The sequence below is a fragment of the Pimephales promelas genome, chromosome 1 (assembly GCF_988280905.1).
Source record: "Pimephales promelas chromosome 1, fPimPro1.hap1.1, whole genome shotgun sequence".
Classification (NCBI taxonomy): Eukaryota; Metazoa; Chordata; class Actinopteri; order Cypriniformes; family Leuciscidae; genus Pimephales; species Pimephales promelas.
In genome coordinates, this window is record NC_142769.1 from 17,831,240 (window position 1) to 17,858,669 (window position 27,430).

General features: G+C 36.0%; 1 protein-coding gene across 2 annotated transcripts in view; it reads left to right on the forward strand.

Annotated features, from left to right (window-relative positions):
- Window positions 1-27,430, forward strand: part of slc8a4b (solute carrier family 8 member 4b) — a 95,221-nt gene extending 67,791 nt beyond the window's left edge. For both annotated transcript variants that reach the window (XM_039669551.2, XM_039669550.2), the window contains 5 exons: window positions 14,004-14,110; window positions 15,938-16,062; window positions 16,326-16,425; window positions 18,091-18,363; window positions 21,955-27,430. In XM_039669551.2, the coding sequence (XP_039525485.1) occupies window positions 14,004-14,110; window positions 15,938-16,062; window positions 16,326-16,425; window positions 18,091-18,363; window positions 21,955-22,334 (985 nt within the window). In that variant the 3' untranslated portion in view covers window positions 22,335-27,430. The remainder of the gene's footprint in view (window positions 1-14,003; window positions 14,111-15,937; window positions 16,063-16,325; window positions 16,426-18,090; window positions 18,364-21,954) is intronic.

The window sequence follows — 27,430 nt, forward strand, 5'->3', positions numbered from 1 at the left end:
TGAAAAAGGACAACATATACGGCACATTTGTGGTCTGTTTTCCCGAATTTAATTTTCGAAATTCCATTAATAATTCACTGGAATGCACAAAGAATCTCTCGTTATTCTCCTCAAATCCTCAAGTCTCTTTCCAGGTTTGTTTTCACATGTAAATGCAATTTACAATCTGTCAAAATGACTGAAATCACTTTGATATAGTGTCATGTAATGCAGAAGTTAACGTACATTTTTTGATTAAGGCTTGTTGTACAATATAGATATATATATTTGCCTACTACAGTGATATTTAACCAAAGACTCATGCTTATGGGGCTATTTTTGGTCTGTTGAAAGTACCTTGTTTATTCTTTTACACTTAATGCTCGATGGTTGAAGGGTGAGTCAATTAATGTCATCACATTGTGACAATTTTTTTAGCGTATTGCATTCATAGAGCGAGCCTTTCACCAGAGAATGTCTAATATCTCTAATATCCATTAGACGGGCTTTGCTTTCACTGATTGTTTGCAGCTTAACGGAAGTTACACAAGGAATAAGGTGAATTCTAACCCCTGATGTAGTATATGTACAGTATGAGAAATTAGTACTCACGTTTGAGATTTGCTAAAGATTACATTTAATGGTTTTCAGTATTATTATTTCTGAAAATTTAAAGTAGTTATAAAAGCCATACATAGTGACATCATTGTGTGATGTTGTAAGGGACCAATGAATTGTTTTTTTTTAGTACATACACATCATTTAATTTCATTTTTTACATTGTGTGGCTTGTAGCAGATATACTGTACTGACAGGCAAGGTTGAGAATCATGCCTCTGTCTCATAAGCTTAAATGCTTGTTCCTCAACATTGGTGAAATATTCAGAGACACTGTCCGTGCCAGCCACAAGTTGCTTGTCATTGTTCTTTAATTAGAAAGCTGTTACTCAGGGAGCGTCAGATAGAAAAACACGACAGAAAACAGACTTTAATGCAATTTAAATTATGACTGAATGCAACTGCCTAAATCTACATTGCTGACACTTTTTGATCAATTACTCCACCCAAGATGTGTCACATTCATAATGAGGGAGGAGAGCGCACGTGTGTGGACTGCCTCGAGCAGCTCTGCCCTGGTTTCAGTGTCTGCTGTGTGTGCATGCGTGTGTAGAGCGGGGAGCAGGTGGTGAAATTTGGAGAACATGACCGACTCATAAATGATGAATATCTCAGTCCCATTGCCCTGCCTGGATGCATCACATCTATGATATATAAAGCTGCACGACCTCATGTCTCTCTCCCAAGCACACGTTGTGTTTTGCTGTACAAACAGACGCTTCAATGCTACCTGACAAGAGAAAACAGGGATAAACTGCCCTTTTGCTAAATAGGTAAGAAAACATTAACACCCAAAATGCACTGGCAATGTTGCCAACCCAGGCTATTCCCACCAGTCTGCTCTGAGTGACTCTGAACACTTACCAAAACGTTTACTCATAATGGTGTCGACTGGTATTGTTTCCGGGTGCGAACACTCAAAGATGAAATGTTTTGTGGGAGCGATCTAATTTTGGTTTCCATGAAGAATAACCATGAACAGTGTTTTAGACCAAACGGGGGGAAAAACTGAAAGAAACTGCTGCTCTGTCATTTCCTAGCGTGACTACGTCAGACTTCCTACTGCCGCTAATTTCACTTCGCTGTTGTAGTCCGTCTGAGATTGCAGCCTATCTTTCAGTTTTCCAGCGGTCTGAAAACAGCCAGCCAATCAACGAACAGAGGGCGGGCTGAGAGCCGTGACGTAGACGCTAAGCGCCGAGTTTTACATTGTAGGTTAGAGAAATCGAAAACCGAAACGACCGCAGAAATGGGAAACGAGACACGGGATGCAATTCGCTCTGTTGTGGAGAACATTCCGGGGTTTTTCAAACTGAAGCAAAAGTCGTTTACAGCCATGTTCACTCTGGGATTTCGCTCGCATCATCAAGTGTTCACAGCCAGGACCGGCGCGTGCACTTCTGCCGCTCTAGGCAAAAAACAATTTTGCTGCTCCTCTATTTGCAACGTATACCAGCAACAACCAGCATGCTTGGCCATTATGTAGCTTGCACAACGCGCATACAGTACACTTTGCTTCTCTCATCAACACAGATGCAGCCGTTTTTATTTTTGCAAATCATACATTATAACAAGGAAAATATTAACACTTCAAGCTTACACATTTAGGCTACCCAATTTTTTCAGGCTAATTGTAGTAATGACGGATCAGACCTGTTTGGCCATAACAAGTCTATATGCATAACTATAAGGACATAATTTACCCCCATTCAACGTCACTTCTCTGTCTTATACGGCCATGACAAGAACGTCGGTCTCCTCGGCTGTGAACACTCCGTGCGCGCTCTTATTATCATATTATTATTATCATAATAATAACAACAATCCACCATATTTCGTTTCGACATCCTGCTGCATTAGTCCCAGATATGTGATTCATGAACGATCTGTTCATTGCGTATGTCACGTGACAAATAAACGTAAGACTCGGAAGGTAAAGTGATTATTTTTGTTCCCTGTAAATCATTTTTTACTGCATTATGATTTCTTAATTCAGAATATGACCAACATTGCGCAGGTGGATGTGATCTGGGAATTTTGCTGTTAAAATTATAAAATTTAAAGCCACTTAAATAAACGAAATGACTCGAATGACTCAGAGAGTCAGTAAAATGAACTTCCTATTAACCAGTCATGACTCGTGAGAGCAGGGGCTCGGGCTCGCGGAAGCTAAATCAGTCATGACTCGTGAGAGCAGGGCACGCCGACGCTGCGGGGCGGCCACAGCTCAGTAAACCATATAAATAACCTAGTTTGTGAATTGTTCATTCCCGGTTGGCACACATTTTGCTGCCCTTACAAAAACGCCACTTCCTGTTTACAGTGGAAGTTCGTAGATTTGAGTTCGATGCATAATGTCTGTGGTTCGATGCGGCTGTGTCGGCACATACGTCATAAATAGACTTATCTGATTGGCTTACGGGTAACCAATGATTTTAAACTTCAGAGAAGCGCCCCCTTGCGAGAGAGAAAACACTTCTCTATTATGCCATTCCTGACTCTGTCTACGAAGCAAAGTGAATCCCCCGAATCCTCCTAATCCCCCGAAGCAAAACTTTGCATACATTGTCAAAAAAGCTTTTTTTCATAGTGTTCCATGTATCGAGTAATGTTGTACAATAAAATTTTCATTGATAAACCTAACCTTACAAGAAGTGTTTGTTTTTTTAGCGATCCGATTTTTCAAGAAAGCCCTGGAGTTAACAAAAGTTTAACTTTTGCTGACAAATAAATTTTAATTTCTCAGTCCATGATAAAGTTGAACTTTTGCTGACAAATAAATGTAAATTTATCAGTCCATGGTACATAGATAAAAAGTAAACATTCACTTACTACTGAATACTACTGACATCGTAAACAATACAAAGCGAGTTGAAAATGCAAAAAATAATATTTTGTCAGGTGACAATTGTTGCAATAAAAACGGAAATAAAAGTGCTGGCTCTATTTGCAAGCAGTTCTTTTATTGAAAACAAACCGAATATTACTCTTCTCTGGAATTCTGGAAATAGAACAACCACTTTTTAAAAGATGGGGTCTGACAAGGAACAACTGAAAACAAACACTATAAATGCAGAGAGAGAAAAGCAAGGGACTGAAGGAGTATAACAAGACACAGCTGAGACGCATGAGGGCAAAACAAAGACCATGGCAACAGAAGAGCATAAACAAAGAAAACACAGGAAACTGAACTGAGAGCAGTGCAAAACTAACTCAAAGTCCAACTGAAGGAAATCACACAGATCAAACACGACAATATTAGCTGATAGAATGAATATAATTAAGAGATTGTCGATTTAAAGTGTCATATTGTAATATTTTATAAACCTTAAAAAATCTTAGAAATTGCATATGAGCAGGGTGCAAATGATGACATTCTATTAAACAATATTTCAGAGAAAACTTAAATATATATATATATATATATATATATATATGTATATATGATTGACAGCCCTATAGTGGAAGTAATTAGAAGAGGATATGATCAAATCACTCGTCTCTTAATAAACAATCATCTCAATGCACACTCACCCCCTATGATGAAAATGTAGATTGCATTACCATGTTAATAATAATTGCAGAAGCGTTTTTGATTTGAGTCTTAATTGATTACATGGAAATTACATGCATTTGATATTATATATCTGATGTCATGACCTCCATATTTGTGTGCTGAAGGTTGTTGAACACTCTTCTATTTGGCTTAAGGGTGAACAAGAGATTAGAACTTAATTCAGAGTTAGTATTTTATATTTGCCTGTGAAAGTGTGTGTGTGTGTGTGTACACTCTCAGAAAAAAAGGTACAAAAGCTGTCACTGGGGCTGTACCTTTTCAAAAGGTAAACTTTTGTCCATTTGAGGTGCTAATATGTACATTTGAGGTGCTAATATGTACATGTTATGTGAAAATATGTACCTTTTAGGTGCCAATATGTACTTTTTTAGTGTTAATATGTACATTTTAGGTGCTAATATGTCCATGTCATGAGCTAATATGTCCATTTTAGGTGTTAAAATTTACATTTAGGTGGTAATATGTCAATTTTAGGTGTTAATATGTACATTTTAGGTGATAATATGTACATTTTAGGTGCTATGTCCATCTCATGTGCTAATATGTCAATTTTAGGTGGTAATATGTCAATTTTAGGTGTTAATATGTACATTTTAGGTGATAATATGTACATTTTAGGTGCTAATATGTCCATTTCATGAGCTAATATGTACATTTCAGGTGCTAATATGTACCACTAAGGTACCAATATGTAGCCTTTGGACACAAAAGTGTACCTTTTGAAAAGGTACAGCCCCAGTGACAGCTTTTGTACCTTTTTTTCTGAGAGTGTGTGTGTGTGTGTGTGTGTGTGTGTGTGTGTGTGTGTGTGTGTACAGTATATGTTCTTGTTTTTTTTTATTGTTTAATCATGAAATCAGAGCATGTGTTTGCCAATATGTATTTTCTAATTTTTTTGTCCACTTAATTGCACATTTTGTCTTTAAATTGTCACATTTAAAAATAATAATTTTTGGCCCTCGGATGTCATCGGATGTCTACGCTTTGGCAAAAGCGACGTATATGACTCCTTAGGATGAGAACGGGCTGGAATACCTCATCGCTGTGTCTGATTTATAGTGGGCAGAATGCTAGAACTAACAAACAAGTTGACAAAATAACTGACGAAAATAACGTTTATTTTCTAGTTTCTCCATTTCTAGTCTCCACTTTTGGTTCTGGTGGTTTTTAGTTTGAGGTATACCACACAAGGTTGCATGCTACAACACTGGTGGTTAGCAATATTACAAGCTAGAATTTTAAAATTGCAAAAAGGTTCGAAGTAGGTTGTTTAATACATGATGGTTAAGTTAATTTACCTTTAAATTAATGACTTTACATCTTGTAAGTTAGAAAAGCTAATTTATTTTAAGACTGGCCCATAAACCATTGTGTTCATAAACAATAGTGTTTGCATGATCTCCTACGATGGTAATACTATGATATAAACAAAAATCTGTTTTTGTAAATGTCATTCTTCTTCAAACATTGTCACTGTATTTTTCTCTACTCTACAGTGGTGGACAAACCTTTTCAATCTGACATTTTTCAGTTCAGATGAAAGCTACACCTCATTACCTTTTTTTGACAGCTTCTGTCAAGCCAATACTTCTCAGTCACTGCCATTGAAATCCTCTTTATTTCACATTCTGTTGGGAAGAACTATCTTTGTCTTTCTTTCTTTCTTTCTTTCTTTCTTTCTGGTGTCATTTTGTGACATTCAAGGTGAAGTGTGTAATTTTTTCGATTTTAAAATACTTTCTCCTATCCCAGGCTAATGTGCAGAGACAACTATAAATAAGCTATTCATAAGCTGATTTGCTGAAGAGTGGAAACATGGTGGATCGGTGGCACTTTCAAAACTTTGCTATATTTGAGCGTTTCAATATATCATCTTTTGGTTCTACCAGTGGCGTGATTTAGGGGGTCTTTGTCCAAACTTTTCAGCCAGCTGGTAAATGTATTGGGTAAAACCCATTCGAAAACAGTGATTATATTATTTTAATTTATGGCACAAATGACACACTGCAGCATTAACTTGAGTAAATTGTGGTCATCCATCTAAACCAACCTTATGTAGTACTGCCTTGTGTAGTTTTGTTTTATTGCCTAAATAAGCAATAAGAACTGCTGTACCCTGTACAAATTAGTTCCTAAATAATGATATGCTGATAATAATAATGAAATTTAATCAATCCTCTCCTCCAGTCATGTAATTATAGGTTGGTGTGTGTAGCATTTATCTTTATTAATCAGCTTCCGTTCGTGTGCGAGTTGCATTAATTAAACTATGCACACAGTTCAATGTACTGAACATGTCGGTTCTTGTCTCTTATTAATTATCAGTAACCTCAGCCTGCTAATCATTATGATAAGCTAGCCTAGGACTACTGGAAGTTATGTGCAGAATGTTTGGGAAAAAATGTTTAGCTGAAGGTGCCTTCAGTGCATAAATGTCAATATTGGCTCTGTGCGATTCTGGCTGTGATTCTGTTTCATCTCTTTGTTTAATTTAATGCTTCGAGGCTTTTGTTTTTTTTAGAAATGAAACTCAAGAAAATGAAAGAGGAGAGTTTTAGGACCCGCACTTAGAGAAGGAGCTCATTAATGCTTCAAGTGAAGAAAACACTCAACATACCTTTTTATAGCTAATACCCTTGGCAAAATGAAACTCACTGGGACAATTTCACTTTTGCGTTTTTTATTTCAGTGCCAAAAAATTGGTTGCACTGTACAGTTTTTGACAATTTTATAGTCTGTTGTAAGGCTCTTTGACCGATAATTGCGGAAAGTTTCCAAAGAATCAATCAGAGAAAAGCAATGAAAGACAAATATTAATGTCTGTATGACATGCAGCATAAATACTGTATCTTCCTTCGGTTTGAGCTACCTGTACCATTTCAGTTTAATCCGTCAATGAAGGTTTCAAATGACTGTGACACACTCTACTGTTTGAGCTTCAGTAATGCAATACAAAAGATAATTGAGGATGGCTTTTACACAAGATCTCACTGGGCTCATCTTGTACATTGTTTGATTAAAGGGATACTTCACCCTAGAATGAAAATTCTGTCATTTACTAACCCACAAGTTGTTCCAAACCTGTATGAATTTCTTCAAACACAAAAGAAGATATTTTGAGGAATGTCGGTAATCATATCAAACAGTTGATGGTCCCCATTTACTTCAATAATATTTTTTTTTTCTCAACTTTGGGGCTCATCAACTGTTTGAAACAACTGTTTGAGAGGTTTGAAACAACTTGAGGGTGAGTAACTACCCCTCTAATAACAATCATAAAATTCAAGTCAGGTCACTTTTTTTTTTTAAAGTGGACATATCATGCTAAATCCATTTTTTTAGCCCTTAAATGCATTTTGTTGTATATTTGAAGAGTTCAGATGCAAACGCCTCTAAATGCCATTTGAAATTTTCTTCTTTAATGATGATTTTTGTCAAGCTTGTATATTTAAGTTCAGTGATTTCACTTAAATGGCAATGATAATTACCTATTAATTGTTATTTAAGTGAAATTACTGAACTTAAAATACAAGTTTGACAAAAATCATCATTAAAGAAGAAAATTTCAAATGGCATTTAGAGGCTTTTGCATCTGAACTCTTCATTTGTAGTGTGTATAAGTACAGAAAATATGAAATTATTCTCTTCAGGTGCTTATTTATATCTTTATATTCTGTTTTGGTCATATTTTGCAACCTGTTCCGATTTTTCTGTTTTCTATGACGTTTTTTGAACTATAACGTCACAGTATTTGCAGTGGAACTGACAAATAAGACCATCGACTACCGGTTCAACACTTCGAGCAATCCCGCCATTTTTATTTCTCAATCCGATTTTGTAGTCCAAGCTCAAGGATGCATCAGAACCTCTTTGAAGTGGCTGGTTGAGTTTTATTTATCAAGGAAATGTACCCACACATCTGTGGGTAAAGTCATTTTTTGTGTGCGCGAAGCACTTCAAGGATTCCAATTTCAACAACCTCCACCAGCATAAAGAAGGGTTTGCCGATCGACTTCGTCTGAATGAGGGGTAAATTCCTTCTATCTTTGGAGACGAGTCGACAAACAGAGGATTTCGAAGCTGTAGATATTGTTAAATAAAAATAAAGTAGTTTACTTTCTTAAAACACTTGGTCATGGTATAGCAGTACTTTGTCTTTCTTTGTTTTTGTTTTGAAGTAACGTTACACGTCTGCAGTATTATTGTTCTGAGTTTCATCAATGGTCATTTAGCTACTGAGTTTTCTGATGCTTTTCTAAATGTATCATAATATCAATACAGATTTTTAGTGGTAAGATTAGACCGTAGTCATTTATCTTGTTAGTGTGCTTGTTTTTACAAGAGAAATAATCAACTTTCACTTACAACACAAGACAGTTACACACCACTGCAATACATCCATATGAAGACTTTGTTCTGCAGGTTCGTCGTCTTCTTTTTCAACTCGCTTGCACTGGCTTGAACATGTAAGGCTTGATGGAAAACTCTTCTGTTGTTGACATTTTGTTAATGTATGAATAAAAATGTTCTGTGATGCTACATAATCGTATATCTCTAATCAAACTACAAAAATGGCCGAACGAGGTGGAGTTGAACCGAGTTTCAACTCGGCAATCTGAAGAGCGGGTGGGGTCCTTTGCATCTAAAGAGACCGCTCCAAAATGAGTCGCTCACTGACGCACATCAGAAAAGGGGTAGAATTCAGACTCAAGCATTGCAGTTTCACTTTATATAGACCACAAATGTATGATTTATATGTAAAAAGGAACAATTTAAAAGCATGATACCATTAAGGCACATCATACAATACAGATTATTTCAAAGCAACATTACAGCAGTAATAAGAAATTTCTGCTGTAAAGCAGCTTTACAGAAGATCATCTCATTATTCAGCTCAATTCTGTTCAGTTTTGATTCAGTTCAATAAATGAGTCAAGTTATTAAAGGAGAACTCCGGCGCAAAATAAACCTTTGGTCTAATTAAACATTGTTACCTAGTCAACCGTTATCTGAGATTTGTTTTCATGATTGCCGAATGTAAATAGTTTTATCTATAAAAACAGTTTAGCCTATAACGCTAGTATAACACTAGTATATAGGCCATAGAGTAATGACAAATAAAAATTGCTTGTTATTACCACTAATAAGGCTCAAAATAGCCCCACATTAACACGGTAGCATAATAAGGGTCCCTACATTCAAACCGAAGCATTGAGAACTTTGTCAGTGTCCATACAGTTTAATAAGAAGATATTTTATACACACAATCAACTTCGTGAATACAGGAAGAAGCCATCTTTGAAAAATAGTCTCTACCAGTCGATTTACGAATGCCCATCCAAGTGCGCTGAACTGTGCAGAATCTCATATGGTCCGTTGTTTCCGGAAGAGAAACAAACACGAACCATTTTCTTCTCTTCAGTATGTACACGTAGCCTACTGTTCGCGCTCACCTTATCACCTTATTCACATCTCACCAGCGCACTTGGATCGGCATGCGTAGATCGACTGGTAGAGACTATTTTTCAAAGATGGCTTCTTCCTGTATTCGCAAAGTTGACTTTATGTATGAAATATCTTCTTATTAAACTGTATGGACACTGACAAAGTTCTCAATGCTTCGGTTTGAATGTAGGGACCCTTGTTATGCTGTCGTGTTAGTGTGGGGCTATTTTGAGCCTTGTTAGTGGTAATAACAAGCGATTTTTATTTGTCATTACTCTATGCCCCATATACTAGCATTATACTAGCGTTATAGGCTAAACTGTTTTTATAGATAAAACAATTTACATTCGGCAATCATGAAAACAAATCTCAGATAACGGTTGAATAGGTAACAATGTGTAATTAGACCAAAGGTTCGTTTTGCGCTGGAGTTCTCCTTTAAATTGTGAAACAACTTCAAAGTCAGCTTATCAGGAAACAATAGTGTCATTATCCAGCTAAATTCACAATTTATTGCATATTGTGCTATGAACGTGTGCTGAAAGGAGGTGGTTAATGTATGTTCATTTTACAGGGCATGTTTACATTTTTTATTGATCATAGCAGTAATTCACTGAAACATATACAGTAAGTCCCTGTATATTAAACAGTGGCGTAAGACACTAACAATTCCACGGACTCAATTCAATTCCCAGAGAACTCATGAACTTGGTTAAATGAAATACCTTGAACACAATCTAAGTTGATTTGGATAAAAGCTTCTGCCAAATTTAAACCTATAGGCAAGCATTTTCAACATGATAAAGAGCCATTTCAGGAGTGATTCTGTTGTTACACCAGAACAATGCAATCTGCTGCATCCTACACAACCTAACACACAGACACCACTTGGAAGATGCATGGCAAGAAAATGTTTTTAGCACAGATGTTACCCGATTTGCTTAAATCATTTAGAGAATTTTACGTTAAAACAACACGAAATTATATGGGTAAATAAACAGTACGATTTTTCAATCTTAGAAAATCTCCTCTCTCTTACTTTCTGTCCTTCCTTTGTTTCTTTACCACTTCTCCATCTTCAGCTCCCTTCTTCCTACTGTTTTACATTAAATAATAATGTGTGTGTGAGGGAGAAGCAGCAGCAGGCAAACGCAATAAAACACATAGCTGACAAGATCTTAATTGAGCTTCTGGATTCAGCTCAAGAACACACAAAAAAAATCTAATAAGAGCCCAGCGAAGTGAGGGAAGGAGGAGGGAACGGGTGGAGGGCATGGGGAAATGTATTAGTGGGAGATGGTGAAGGAGAGATGGTGAGCGGGAAGGTAAGAGTGTGTTGGTACAAGAGTTAACAGGAGAGCAGGAGGCCAAGGAAAGGTGAAGAGCTAAAAAGAATCAACAATACAAGCTAAAGGTTGATCAGTCAAACTGACACTGAATTAATGGTTTGAGAGAAACACAAGGAGTGGAAATGTGTTGAAATGTCTGCGCTGGGAAGGAAGATTAAATAGAAGAGGCACTTATAATCTGTAATACTTTCGGATTCAGAACACTTTCTTCTGTGTGTGTGTGTGCAGTGTGCTTATATACTTAAGGAATGCACATCTCTTTGTAGAACAGAAAATCCCAACGTCAACGGAATAATTTTTATCCTCTTAAAAAATGTATTCGCCCTCTTTGTCTCTCTCTCGCTCTCTCTGTTCCTCACACAGAAGAAGATGAGGGCTATTGATTAAGCCTGCTTTAATTTAATGTATCTGTCAGTTTTAATTGAACAAAGATGAATGGATGTATAATGTCAGTGGTGAAAGTGGGGAAGCTGTGGTATTCGAGCCACAATAATAGTCTGTTCTTTTTGAGGTTGACACAGGGGCTTGTGTACCCTAGCTTTTCTATATAGAAACACAAATAAACAGTTTGTGTGTGTAGTGTTGAGACTCTAAAACAAATACAGTATAATATCTAAATAAATAATAAATCACTCCCCTTGCTTTTCAGTCTTTCTCAGATTTGATATCCCTTACCAAAATCATACATGGTACTATAATGAGTAGACTTGAGTACACTGTAAAAAATATTGTTGGTTTAACTTAAAAAAGTAATAACCTGGTTGCCTTAAAATTTTAAGTTGATTGAACTGGAAAAAGTGAGTTAATACAATGAAGGAGAATGATTTAATCATCAAAAATTCAAAATAATAAGTTATCTGAACTAAATAAATTATTTAAGTTGATTTGACATAAGAAAAAAAATTGTTGTGATAACAAATTTTGAAAACATTTTTTACAGTGACATTTTTTCTTTTGTCAAATCAACTTAAATAATTTATTTAGTTCAGATAGCAAATAATCTTGAGTTTTTTGTGATTAACACTAGAAGTGCCAGAATTCCAAAACTACTAGAACGGCCACAAACGGTCATTTTGACCGTTAGATTCAAAACAGTGTTTATTTCTTTGACGAATAATTTTCGTAATTATTTTCGTCAACCACATTTTTTCAAAGACGGAAACGAGACGATAACTAAATAAAAACTAGGTTTGAATGACAAAAACTATGACGAAAATGTTAGATAGTGACGATATGCGAAGCGGTCAATAGGCTAATAATAATAATAGGACTCGCAGAACTAGTGAACAGCCCATGCAGCAAAACAAACAGCGCAGGACAGGGCAGCAGAGCTCACCAGGATCATCCGATATGAATTGAACATCTGGATCCACCGTGTCTGATGATAGCAGCCGTCTCTTTTTCCTTGATGTGAACTCTGACTCTGAATCACTCTCTGATGATATATAGCCTATAACGCAAGTATTGATAACTGTAGTCTGGTTTTGTTTGCTTATTTCTGATCAACAACTAATGTAGAAATTATTATAAAGCAAACACCACTACAGAGGTGACCGGACGGACCTTTCTGTTGACAGTTGAGAGAGAACACGATCAACCGCGGGATATTTAACAAAAAAAATATCGCGAAATTCAGTGCGGTCAATATGACCGTCTATGGCCGAAATAGGTAAATATGTATATATATGTAAATATATATATCTTAATTTATATGAAAATCATTTTAAATGAAAATACAGACAATTTTAGGAAAAGTCAGGTACCAGCAGGATTCTATTATTTTTTTCAACAAAGTTATTGTAGATATAAAATTCAAAACGGTCAAAATGACCGTTGTGGCCGTTCTAGTGTTAAATCATTCTCTTTCATTGTATTAACTCACTTTTTCCAGTTCAATGAACTTAAAATTTTCAGGCAACCAGGTTACTTCATTTTTTTAAGTTAAACCAACAATATTTTTTTTTTTACAGTGTAGACCTCTGCATATTCTTTAATTTTATTTAGAATATTGTAATTTAGTATTTTCCTTAGCTTTTTCAGGACTTTTTTGTTTTAATTTTACAAAACCTTACATTTACAGCTCAAAAGTCAGGTTGCAAATGCACCCGGTAAATGGTTCACAGAAAGATAAATAAATGAATTTAAATGAATTAACTCCACAGTTTATCATATTATTATTATTTCCAGAAATTATGCATAAATTTAAAAGTGGTGGTAAAGACATTTATAAAGTTACAAAAGATTTTAACTTTCTATTCATCAAAGAATCCTGAAAAAAAAGTGGTTTCCACAAAAAATATTAGGCAGCACAACAATGATAATAATAAGAAATTCCACTTGAGAACCAAATCAGCATATTTGAATGATTTCTGAAGGATGATGTGACACTGAAGACTGGAGAAATGGCTGCTAAATTCAGCTTTGTCATCACAGGAATCAATAATACTATAAAAAAGAAAAGTTATTTAAAATATTTCACAAAAAAAATATTTCTTTTATAATCTTACCAACCCCGAACTTTTGAACGTGCTGTGTATTGTGCTACTTCACATAATACCACGACACGCAAGTATGAATATCATAGGTTTCTGTGCTGAATAGTGGCGACCAGTTTCAGTGTAGTTGTGTCGTTCTTATTATAGCTCAGGGATGTTGTTACTGCTGTATCTCTATGTGAGTATGATGTTCTCAATTTGTTTATTAATTATGAAGCAATTATTATCAATCCTGTACTTAAAGTTTCCACCCCATTGGCATTTACATTGACACAAAACGTCATCATTACTGCATGAAATGATGTATTTTGGGTGTGTGCTTGTTTACTATATGTCAGTGTTATGCAAATCCTAGCATTAATAACAGATGAATCCAAATGAGTTCATCAAACTGATATTATTGTTGTTTGGAGTCATAGTTTCATAGCATGTGTATGGTATTCACAGTAATTAAAGTCGAAATTATGTAAGTGTGTTTAAAGCGATGACAGTGTTTTTGAGCTTAGTTTTTTGACTGTGTCTATTTTTCTCTCTCTACAGGAAAATAATTGAGGTGAAAATTATAGATGATGAAGAGTATGAAAAGAACAAAGCCTTCAGCATTGAGTTAGGAGAGCCTGTTCTGCTTGAGATTGGACAAAAACATGGTAAATTGTGTAAATATGTGTGTGCACATATATTTTTACTTGTCTTAAAGGGATACTCCACTTTTTTACCGTTTTTGAATGTATTCAGCCGATTTTCTGATATTTAGAAGAATATCAGTAACCAGACAGTTTCTGGTCTCATTGACTGAAGTAAAACTATTTCCAAAAAAGTGGAGTATCCCTTTAATGTTAATTATGCAATATTTAGAGCTGAATTGAAAGGCCTTTCAAATTTCTGCACTTGAATTAAATTTAAATGGTGCTTTAGGCAATTTCTGAGAAACGCTTTTGATATTTGAAATCACTGAAACAAACACGCCATTACCCAAAAGCACCACACCCCTATATTGATAGCTCCACCCCCAAATTCACAAACATACCATACAAACACAGGCACCTCCCCCCTTATGTCTGTATATGCCCCTCACTTCTGATTGGCTACAAGTGTGTTTTGGTTCTCGGTCTGATTCACTTTCAACAGCATTTCCCAGGATTTGCTTACTGAACCTTTAAGTAACACACCAAACCTGACACAGAATTGCAATCTGCATTTGAATTTTAAAGGATTAAAGTGGAATAAAATTCAAAGAAATTCATGTGTATTTTTTAACTTGAAAACATAAGTTTGAGTGTTGGCTTGCAATAATAATAATAATAATTCTCTGAAAGTTATTCAAATCAATATAGAAGTAGCCTACTAAAATCTCTTATGCTTGCCCCTTTGCAAAATAAGCAAATGTTTATATCTCGCAATTCTGACTTTATTTCTTATTTTTAGAACTGTAAACTCACAATTGTAAGATACAAAGCCGCAATTATCTTTTAAAATGTTTTATTCTGTTGTGGAAGCAAGCTTCCATTCAAAATTGGTCAAATTAGTCATTAGCAAAGGTTACGTTTTTTGTGTGTGGACAACATTTGTGTGTGTGGATCTTCAATTTACCATCCATTATTTCACAGTTCTGCTAATCGGATTGATAATAATAAGAGACTGCTTGCTAATTAGCCATTGGTTCACAGTAGACGGGAAAAGCCGAATGTCTCTTGGTTTCACAAGCAGTTGCTTTTGTATCACTTTCTGCTGCATGTTCTCAGACAAAAAATAAATAAAGCGTGCAAATGAGCAGTGCTGTCTAAGCTGCAAATAAAATGATTGTGGGGGTCATTTAATGAGGAGAACATGAACAAAGTAATGAAAGATGAAAGGTTGCAGATAAAAGAAAGAAAAGGGGCTAAATTAAAGAACAGACGTGGACGAATCGAGCGTTCAGGATGAGGAGTGATTACATGATGCTCTTTTAAGCTCGAATTTTAATGGAATGAAAATGAACTATTTCACTTTTTTTCTTTGCATGTATCATTTGATATCCTTTGGCTTAGTAAATAGTGTGTACTGTAGGAAATGTGTTTACAGTGAAGTATTAGACACTACCTGCTGGCTGTGAAGTGTTTTACCTCAGGAAAAAGTGGGCATCACCTCTTGTTAGCAGTGTGGCTGGAGGCTATCACTATTCTCTACATTATTTATACAGCCTTCTCCGCCAATGACCCTTCAATCATAAACGCCTTATTTTGCAATTCAATTAGCATAGTGTCACTCATAAAAGATTTATGAAATTTCCTGCTTGTCAGTTTTAGAAATTGAGATGTGTATCTTTCCGTCCAGCCATCAGTCACAGTTATACAACTGTATACCTGGTTATTTTCTCTGATTATCTTCATGAGATTTAATATCTACATTCTATAGCTGGAGAAATATAGAGAATATGTTTATGTCTAATATACTGTTATTCTTTGTCTACTTTGTCATGTTTGTGTGTACTGTAGGGGACTCTAATGAAAATAAGCCGGAGATTGGGGCAGATGAAGAGGAAGTAGCTAAAATGGGATGTCCTAGTCTGGGAGAACATAACAGATTGGAAGTGGTGATTGAAGAGTCATATGAGTTTAAGGTAGAATTCCTTAATCTCCCTTAAGTTGAGCAACAATGCAGAATGAGTTAGGGAATATTGTTATTTAGCAATGCACGGTGATTAATGTGAAATATTTAAGCAGTACCACCACAGCCATGCTACTATTCAGTATTACTGTGAGTGTGAACATATATATATATAAATTCTCCATCAACAAAGCTAAAACATTGAACTGTGCAAAACACAGACTGCAGGTCTGGAAAAAGTTTTTAAAGTGTGTGTGTGTGTGTGTGTGTGTGTAGAATACAGTGGATAAGCTCATTAAGAAGACTAACCTGGCTCTGGTAGTCGGCAGCAGTAGCTGGAGAGAGCAGTTTGTTAGTGCTGTTACTGTGAGCGCAGGTAAGCTACTTCCTGTTTATTCATCCTTTATATTTTGGGTAACACTTTATTTTACGACCCGCAAACAACTGTATAAGTACACTGAAATTACGGTGTACGTTTCTGTAATTATAATGTACTTCCGTGTAGGTATAAGGGAACAATATGTTAAGTTTGGGGTAATAAAGGGGTAACAAACAGATATACAACCTGCAAATAACTTTGTAAGTACACTGAAATTACGTTTAAGTTTCTGTAATTTTAGTATACTTCCGTGTAGTTATAAGGGAACAATATGTTAAGTTTGGGGTAATAAAGGGGTAACAAGCAATACAAGCAAAATATTTAATTAGTTAAAAAATAACAGGTACCTATTCTGTTAATATATCCCAGGCAAAAATTGTACGTCTGTTGTTTATAAAACATATCACATTTCTGACAAAATATGTTCTTGTGCAATGTTGCAGGGTAATTTTGACATCTGTGGGTTAAAAATTAAACACACACTCACATATACACTGTATATATATACTATGATCAAAATTAAATTTATTGGCATTTCTTACTAGATTACTTAATGTTAAGTCAAAATAATTTGTTTTTGCTATAATTTTAATTTAGACCTTACCATGTGGTAATTAGTACCTTATTCCATTGAATTGCAATGACACTTAAATGTCATGGCAAATATAATGTGTAGCCTAATTAAAAGTTTTTTTTTTTTTTTTTTTTTTTTAGATAACAGTACCTTTCTCTGTAATTATTACAGTGCGTGTTGTTTCGTACTGCTACATAGTAGCGTTTGTTACCCCCTTGTTCTGCGTAGTTACAGGGTAAGTGTAACTCCTGCGGGCTGTAAATTAAAGTGGTGCTTGATACCCCTTTATTACCCAAAACTTAACATATTGTTCCCTTATACCTACACGGAAGTGTAGATCAGTGTATTACAGAAACGTACACCGTAATTTCAGTGTACTTACACAGTTGTTTGCGGGTCGTAAAATAAAGGTGTTACCATATTTTGTCACATTTGAGGCATGTGTACAATTATGAATATGCATTAATGTGCAAATAAATGCTGTTCTTTTGAACTTTCTATTCATCAAATATTAACCAGAAAAATAAGAAATTATAAGAAATGTTTCTTTAGCACCAAATCATATTATTTAAGATTTATGATTATGAGAGATCTTGTGACTGAAGACTGCAGTAAAAATGCTGAAAATTTAGCTTTGCCCTCACAAGAATATATTATAAAACATTTTAATATATATATATATATATATATATATATATATATATATATATATATATATATGTTCCTTGAGGTTTGATAGTATTAATGTTAATTGAGTATTTTGCACAAATATGAAACAGTCATATATTCATAAAACATGATTATTTATAAAAGTCCAGGGGAACACAGGCTGCGATCATGACACATTGCATAATAATCAGTATCAACGCCCACTCTCTATGTGTTTTGAAAACATTATCCAGATAAAAGCATAATTTACATACAAAGCATTATGGAATCTTTTACTTATGATTTACAATGTAATACTGCTACAATTTGGCTGCTACAAATTTTCAACAAAAAGAGTGCAAAGATAGTCACATTTTCATTCAGCTTTAACTCTCTAATGCCCACTAACACAATCTACTCGTCTCTTTTTGAACTCTCAGGTGATGACAATGAGGAAGAGAGTGGTGAAGAGCGTCTTCCGTCCTGCTTTGATTATATCATGCACTTCCTCACAGTCTTCTGGAAGGTTCTGTTTGCCTTCGTCCCGCCAACAGAGTACTGGAACGGATGGGCATGCTTCATTGTGTCCATCTGTCTGATTGGTGCATTGACGGCGATCACAGGAGATCTCGCTTCTCACTTCGGGTGCACTATTGGTCTGAAAGATTCAGTCACTGCTGTGGTCTTTGTTGCCTTGGGGACATCTGTCCCAGGTAAGTGTCCAAGTTACCACATAATACAGAAAAATAGTTTCGCCTCTCTCTTTACATGTAAGCAAGAATTCATTAATTTAGGGATTAAATTAATGTATGAAATTATAAATGAAATTTGAATCAAAGAAAAATCTATATTTTTACATTTACCGAAGAACACATGAATTGTAGCTGGTTCGCTCACGAGCTTCACCAGCTTCACTCGAGTCGCTCACCGACGGACAACGGCCGCCGTCTGCCGCGGCTTCCGCCATTAATGATGACGAGATAGCTGCATCTGTATAGGAGGCCCGCTGCTTTATCCTGGCGTCGGACAGTGAGGATTGGGCGAGCTCTGTGGCTATTCATTTTAGCTATTAGCTAGGTACCCGCAAACCTCCCGGAGGGAGTGTTAAACACAATCACGCAGGCTAGAGTGCCATCTACTAGATGGTTCTATTCCTCAAAAATTCCCGAAGCTTTTCACCCCTAGACTGCGGGGTTATGGAAGTTCTCTCCTGCCTTCAAGAGCTACTGGATAAGGGCAGAACCCCATCCACGCTCAAAGTTTATGTGCATAGCAGCGCTTACAAAACCCTAGCGACTGCCCAGTCACTGGGGATGAACGATCTGGTCATCCGCTTCCTTAAAGGAGCTAAGAGGCTGAATCCTCCCAGACCCCCCTCAGTCCCCATGTGGGACCTTTATACGGTTTTGGAAGCCATGAAAGGTGCCCCGTTCGAGCCAATCAATTTGCCGGACATGAAACATCTGTCATTCAAGACAATAAATTGAGGTCCCCATGAGAAAACGAGCTTATAAATCACACAGGAGGAGTTTTTTTGAAAATGTAAAAATGCCGAAAGTTTTCTGTGATGGATAGGTTTATGGGTTGTGTTGGTGTAAGAGAATCGAATATAAAGTTTGAACAGTATAAAAACCATTACGTTTTACATCAGTCCCCACAAAGATAGCAAACCAGACATGTGTGTGTGTTGTTTTTGACTAGATGATATACAGTTTGTAGGATGTTCTGGGTCGTTGAGCCTATCCTAAGTCTTTATAACCTAGAAAGTATCACTAGTAAGAACAGTAATAATGTATTTTGTGTTTTTTTTATATATATATGTGGAATTTTTCATGTACAGTAGTATTATGTCTTTAAAATGTCTTAAAATAAAATCTTAATTCAGGAGCTCCATCACCAGTGTTGTTATTAACTAAAACTCAAGAAAAAAAAATAGTTTTTTAATTAAAATGAAAAATTTCCATTAACGAAAGCTCCTGTCCGTAACTTTTTGGAGTAAGATATTATCCAAAATACATTTTTGAGCAAGTACATAACCTGACTGTACTTTAAGTGTTCAAAACTCGGCTCTGCTTAGGTTGATTTAAAGTGGTAAGCTTGTAATGATGTTTTTAATTCCAATGTTAATGGTGGATTTCCGCAGGAGATTCATGCATGTCTTGGAGTCATTACGTCCAGTGTTGTGCAAGTTACTTCCAAACTGTAATACATTAGGTATTACTTGTTACTGTTATTTAAAAGTAATTCATTACCTTACAATATTACTGTCCCAGAATTGTAATGCGTTACATTACTCATGTATTACTTTTGAGTTACTTTCACCAAAATAACTAAGTAGAACTTAACTTTTGGGCTGTAACGATATGCAATATGAAACCGAAATCGCGATTCGCCACACGACTCAGATCCACGAACCTACAGAATCGCGACACACCTCTTCCAACTCCAGCGTTATTCTCCTTACCGTCCATATCCAATGCTGCCTTATCTTTAAATTAGGCTATTAGTATTATTTGAAGTTAACATTATAAAATACGTGGACCTACACCACAAAACTAGTCGAGGATAAATTATTTAAAATTGGGGAAGTCCAGCATTATGGACATGACATTTGCAGTCAAAACTTGAAATAAAAATTCTCAGAAAATACATGTATTGAAACGTATATAGGCTACTTCCTTAAAGGACTCCAGACATTAGACAAATATCAGTCTATGTTTTATTTTTAATATTAGGGAAAAGACACACATTCATGCGTGACAAAAAAATAGGAGGCAAAATATATTTTTTGTAATTCTGTTAATTACACTGCGCAAATCGGATGAGGAAGGGTTGGCTCTCCAGTCTCCATAGAACTTAAAATATTCATTTTATTTTAGTTTTCGTGTTCGCATTTATGAGGAAAAAACAATGTTACAGACGCGACCGCTCTGAACCGGCACTAAAAGACTGCTTTAAAACTTTGACATAGTCTGTTGCCTTTAAGAAGTAAAAGCAGACAATACACTGTAATACAACTGTAATACAAGCCTCACTGAACATGTAACGAGTAAAATATTACTGAAAATTGATTAGTAATGCCTTACACTACTGCGTTACAGCAAAAAGTAATATGTTACTGTAATGTATTACTTTTGTAATGCGTTACTCCCAACACTGATTACGTCACATCTATACACATAAAGGGGTCTCGGCTAGTATAATCCATATTGGGTGTGAGGATGATGGAGGTGGAGATTTATAGCCTTTTCTCACAGCACTTGATAGATTTAAATTTATCAATTTGATGGTAGATCCAGAAAGGTTCAAACAATAACCATCAGTGACAACTGGAGATTCACCCATTGTAGAATACAATACTTTGGAGTGGCTACAGAAAAAAAAGAGACCCATTGGGGCGTGAGGCCAAGTTTCGCAACTGGGCGCATGTGGAAAAAAAAAGGATAAATATTGGAAGGAATGTACAGGTAGTCACGCAATGCTGATGTTAACATTAACAATTTGAGAACAAAGTATAATTTGCACCGTTTGACATGATATAAGCGATTGTTAGATTTAATCAGCCCGACTTTGCAATACTTTTTCCCCTTAGTTGTTCAGAACAAAAGTGAATGTTACTGTGCCATGCCGAGGCACAACCCATGTAAAGTTGATAATTTTGAAAATAACTGCAATTGCAGATTTCGAACAAAGATGGCGACAAAGAGGAAAAACTCAAGCATTCAAGTTGAAATAAAATAAAAAATAGATACGAGATGAAAACTTAAAATAAAAAAATGAATGAAAAAAGTAGTAAAAGACTAATACCAAGATAAATTAAACCAAAACAGAAAAATAAACTAAAAGCATAAAAATAAGATCTAATTCAAAATATTAATAATTGCTATAATAGTGCATAAGCTGTGTCTCATTTCGAAGAATGTCACATTTGTCGGTCACACACAGTACGTAATAAAAGATGCCTTATTTCAGAACAGTTACCATTATAAAATTGACTGTTATTCCTAGTGAAGCGTTTATGATTTTGCCCGTGTGTTTTACATGTCTGTACTATATGTGTCTACTTGTTATTTTTTCTTTGATTCTTTCCAGTGCACTACACATGAACCCTTTTTCTTTTTTCTGTCTTCCTCCTTTTTTATTTCTCTTCCTTTTTCTCAGTTCCTCTTTTGCTTCTGATAATTCCCACTTCATCTTTCAGTCAAATCCTGTTCTCTTTTTAATTCAATAACAAGATCTTACAGTTCAAATTGTAATTGTATTAGTCTGATGATTTTTTTTTAAATTTGTCTCTCTGTGCACAGACACGTTTGCCAGTAAGGTTGCTGCCATCCAAGACCAGTATGCTGACGCCTCCATTGGAAATGTGACGGGCAGCAATGCTGTCAATGTTTTCCTGGGCATCGGTGTGGCGTGGACCATTTCTGCTGTATACTGGCGTACCAAAGGCAAACCCTTCCTCGTGGAGCCGGGCTCTCTGGCCTTCTCCGTCACACTCTTCACTGCGATGGCTGTGGTGGCTGTCGCTGTGCTGTTGTATCGCCGGCGCCCCTCAGTGGCTGGAGGAGAGCTCGGCGGTCCACGGACGTGCAAGATATTAACATCCTTGCTTTTCTTTTCCCTCTGGCTGATGTATATCCTGTTGGCCTCACTGGAAACGTACTGCCACATCCCTGGATTCTGAGGCAGCAAGGCCTCATATTATTTAAGCTTTGAGAGGAATATGAAAATGGCCGCTGAAGGAGCATTTTTGTTTTGTATTTATTCGATATTTATCTTTTATGATAAGTCAGTTTTTGTAATTTTCCATTTTCTTCCTTAAAGGGATAGTTCACCACCCCCAAAAAAGTCATCATTCACATCTTCTCATATAAAAGTGATTTGTTTTAAAACAAATTTTAAGAAATTTACTTTAGAAAGGGAGCGATATGATGGTAAGTAAATGATGACATTTTTTGGATAAACTATCCCTTTCAATAAGTTTAAATGCAGTATCTTAAACATCATTCCTTGTTCCCTAGCCTTACATTTGTATCCATCTCTCAGTGCTGTCTTAAGTTTTTCCAAACCTGTAATCAAGTGACTTTCTTTTATTTATGTTTTACTCCAGTTTGAGCCAATCCGAGTTTTCGGTTACTAAATGAAGTGGTTGACTTTTTTTGTTCTCTTTTTATATGTTATGTTTCAGTATAACTCTCGTGAAACTGTAATGATAATATTTTAAAAGACATTTAAATGAACAGAGTGATCGAACATGAACTTTGAGTTATTAAGTTATTATACAGACTAAACAAACTGAATGGACTATATCTTATGTAAGAAGAAAAGCATGTTTCAGGACTTAATAAGAATCAGACAGATGGTCTGAAAAGCATGTCGAGTTCATAACTAATCAATATCATGAATGAAGGCTGACATTATTGGGAAGTCGAATAGCAAAAAGGAATGAAACTCAAAAAAAGTGAGTGGGAAATGGACTGGAATAATCCTAAAGAGGACGGAAGAAGAGCAATTGGAAAAATAATGACAGTGACGTTGCTGAATATCATTGAAAATAATTATAATTTAAACATGTATATAGTGTGTGTGAGTATATGTGTGTGTGAGAGAGAGAGAGAGAGAGAGAGAGAGAGAGAGAGAGAGAACCCAACCAAGAATAAACAGCTCATCTGATGTTCTCTTGAAATAACAAAAATTGATGTAATTAGCTGTCTGTATCTATCTGTATTTGTCTTATCCCATGATGGTCACGCTCCTTGACATCAAATACTACATTGGAAATACTGGCCAGTTAACATGATGTGACATTTGACAGCGTGACAAATGCACTTACTTGACTGTATTCCATAGCCTGGGAAAACCCAGACAACTTCTGGCAAATTTAGATTTGCTCTGAAAGTTAGTCTGGCAAAGAGCTCATTCAAACCCATTTCCAGTCCGCGGAAATCGCGGCACCAATCAAAAACGTTAGGGCGGGCTTTACACGATGATGACAGCGCTGGGATTTTGAAGCAGATTTTGTAGCCGACATTACAAAGATGGATGCTGCCGGCGAACATCACTCGCTCGAATCAGCTATCGCGTCTGTTTTTAATTGATTTGAACGTTTCCTTTTTTGTTAAAGAGTAACTAAACCCTAAACCAACTTTTTTTAGTTAATGATCTGTTAGAATGGATCTTAATACCAGTCATTGATTCGATTAACTTTTTTGACATTTGTGTATAAAGTGTTTTATTTCTACAATATATGGTGTAAAAACGAGTGCTGCCCTCTTCAGGTTGAACGGTAGCTGCTGCAGATGAATTTTCCTATTGGATATTCTGCACTTCGTGACATACTCAGGTTTCAGCTCACCACGCTCTTGGAATAAAACCAGCTTGTTTCATCAAAACCACTGTAGCGAGTCAGGAGTTGGAATTGCGAGTTTGGAAAATCATCAGGTCTTCCCACTTTTTCAGCATTTTTCAAATATTGCCAGTGGGTGGAGTCAGGCTCTGACCAGGGGTTTAGTTACCCTTTAAAAACCGAGCAAAGAACAAAACTCGGAGATGTTTCTCCGCTGGCCGCCGCTCTGCAAACGTCATCTCCTTCATCACTCTGATAGGTCTACCTGCGACGTCCGCTGGTGATGCCCCTCTGGAAATGATTTGTCTATGACGCTTTGCCAGACCATAACTCAGTTACAAAGAGAATGATCTGGTTTTAAACAGGCCATGTATTCCACACTGTATCGCTTAAATTCACCCCAAAATGACAATTCTGAGCATTTACACACCCTCATGTCATTCAAAACCCGACCCATGGCGTGGACCATATAAGGAGATGTTTAGCTGAATGTTCATGCTGTTATTTAGGCCGACATTGACCATACTGAAATCAATGTACTTATAAGTTATACTACTTCACAAAATTAACCTATTTTTAGTTTTTAAAGTATACAATTAAGTGTAGTAAACTTTGAGTACACAACGAGTTCACATCTAAATTTAATTTTTTTATTCCAAACAAGTGAACTTAAGTTATCCAGTTAGTTTTCTAGCTATACACTCCTAGCCCACTTTTTAGTTTATGAAAGTCCACTTTAAAGTATATTCTGAGTAAACTGCTAATTTTAAAGAAATGTGATACTGCAGGTATACCTGTTTTCTTCAAGTGAACTTAAGTTCTAAATATTTTTGACTAAGTATGATGTTAAGTATACATAAGTACACAAAAAGTATGTGACTGAAATAAGTATGTTCTCTTATTTTTTGTTAAAAACACTATACTGATAGCACACTTGAATACACTAGAAGGACATGTCATGCTCCCAAAAAAAGCCTAAAACTCACCATAAAAGCACTGCAAAAGTAGTCCATAAGAGTAAATGCAAATGAAACCAAATGGTTGAAGGAAACATTTTCAGTCTGTCCCTTGCAGAATATAGCACACAAGTCACAATGACTACTTTTATAGTGCCTTTTTTCTTTTAGGATTTCTGGATTAAAAATACGGGTTTAGAATGAAATGAGGGTGCATGAAAAAGGAATACACTTATTTATCAGTATTGGTTGTTTTATTATGTCTGCCACAGTGAATATTCTGTCTATCTGTTTCTGACTGCTGTGTAATTATTCTGTGAGACATGTAAAGAGATGGTGGGAGGCTCTGGCATGCTGAATGATGGAGAGCACAGAAAAAAAATGAATGAGAGATTTATTTGTAGCGTAGAAATTTAGCTCTCACAAGTAGCTTCTATCCTCAGTCTAGTACAGTATTCGGAGTGAGAGAAAGTGCACACAGAGTATTTTTAGTAGTATCTTGTTGCTAGGCGACCCGCCCAGAGAGTCATTGTCTTGTCTGGGCCCAGTGACGAGTCCGTGTGTGTGTGTGGGTGTGTGTGGGTGTTGCTGTATATGTGTAAGACCCACTTATTTAAGTCTATTTATGGTTTAAATCATTGAATAAACTTCTTACACTAATCTAAGTTTAGTGGGGGTTTCAACTGAACTAAAAAGATGTAGCTTTTTATGATGTGGTTAGCGAAAAGATAATCATTGAAATCAGTCATGATCGTGTATTTGACTTGACAAAATTAATGATCATTAACGATCAGGCCAGCCCGTACTGACAAAGATCAACTAATGAATCCCATATCAGACTGACACACAGCAGAAGACTGTGCACATAATCGCTTTATAGGATCACCGTTTTCTCTCTCTCTCTGTCAGGTTACTCTTGTAGCAATTGAAGTGCAATCCCAAATGTCACACTGAGAAGCAGCCATCGTAATTGGATTAAGCAGCCTGGCCAGAGAGAGAACGATAAAGAGAGAGATAGGGAATGTAAACACTTCCCCCAACTACACAATCACACATAGGTCTACCTGATGAAATTGTATGTAAAGATTATCGTGTGTGTGTGTTTATAGCTTTCTAACACTGCAAGACAAAGTATGTATTTGTGTTGTGTCTGCTGGCCTCTTAATCCGTTTTGTGATGCAGTCGTTTCAGTGCATGTTTAAGTGTCTAACACGTGAAAAAACGACTAATGATGACACACTAAAAACATAGGAATGTCGTTACATTGAATACAATATCAAACAGTGACAAGTGCAAACAAATGATGCTTTCGAACATCTTCATGTTCCATAAACATTTTGAACTGTAAATCAAGTTCAAAATCAGCATATAATCTTATTGAGAGCAATTAATTCATGCATGTTTATTTTTTTTAAATGTTGACATTGTTCAGGACGTATTCATCTGCCTTCGTCTAATCAACAACTGATGAATAGTACCATCCCAGCAAACACAGAACGTTCCTGAATGGTCCCATGAAGTTATTTTGTTGGGAACCAAACAAGAACGTTGCATGTAGGTTATTTTTAGGTTCCAATTTTATAACGTAAGGAGAATGTTCCGTGAACGTTCCCTTAACCTTAAGGGAACGTTCTGGGAACCAAAAACTAACGTTCCCAGAACCTAAATTTGTTTGCTGGGATGTTCTCGTCTGACATTTTTCTTTTTCCGATACAACTTTCATTCAGATGTGTCAAAATACAGAAAAAAAATATCTGTTATTACTTCCGTTACATCGCCACTTTTGATATTTGTTATCTAATGCAATGACATTCATACGTTTCCAAGTGTGCCCTAAGTGTTCACTTTTTTAATTAATTTATTTTTTTGTGGGGAAGCTGTAAAAACACTAAAGCCACAAATTCAAAGATAAGCAGGCAAGCGTGTGGTTCCTGTTGCTAACTCATCCTGTCGACTAACTTTCTGTAACAGGAAAAAGAAACAAGGCAATGCTCAAATGTACGTTTTGTGTTTTTATTTCTTGGATTTTTTTTTTGGTGTGATTGGACTTCTGTGCATAGTGGTGCAGCTTTGACTTTGGTGTGTACAAAAGATATGCTAACAGAAGAGGTTAATATGATAATATAACAGGTCATTTGAAGTGCCCTGAAGAAGTAGTCACCATGTCATGATGTATCATTGTGTGTGTGTTGCCCTCGGCTGGACTCTGTTCGGTGTAGTCTGGTCCTTGTGTGAAGCATCTCTCTTGGATCTTTCTGTTCAGTAGTCTTTTGATTTTTCCTTCATTAATGTTTCGATTGATTTCATTGTTCATTTCTCAGTCTTTCTTTTGCATAATGAGTGAATCACCAAGTGCTTTTCTTTTCCTTTTATATAGCAGATTTTAGTTGGATTCTTCCTATTTTTATTTCTCTTCATGTCTCTTGATTTGATGCATGACACATCCGCTTGCCCTTATTAAATGTTTTCGAAATTGTT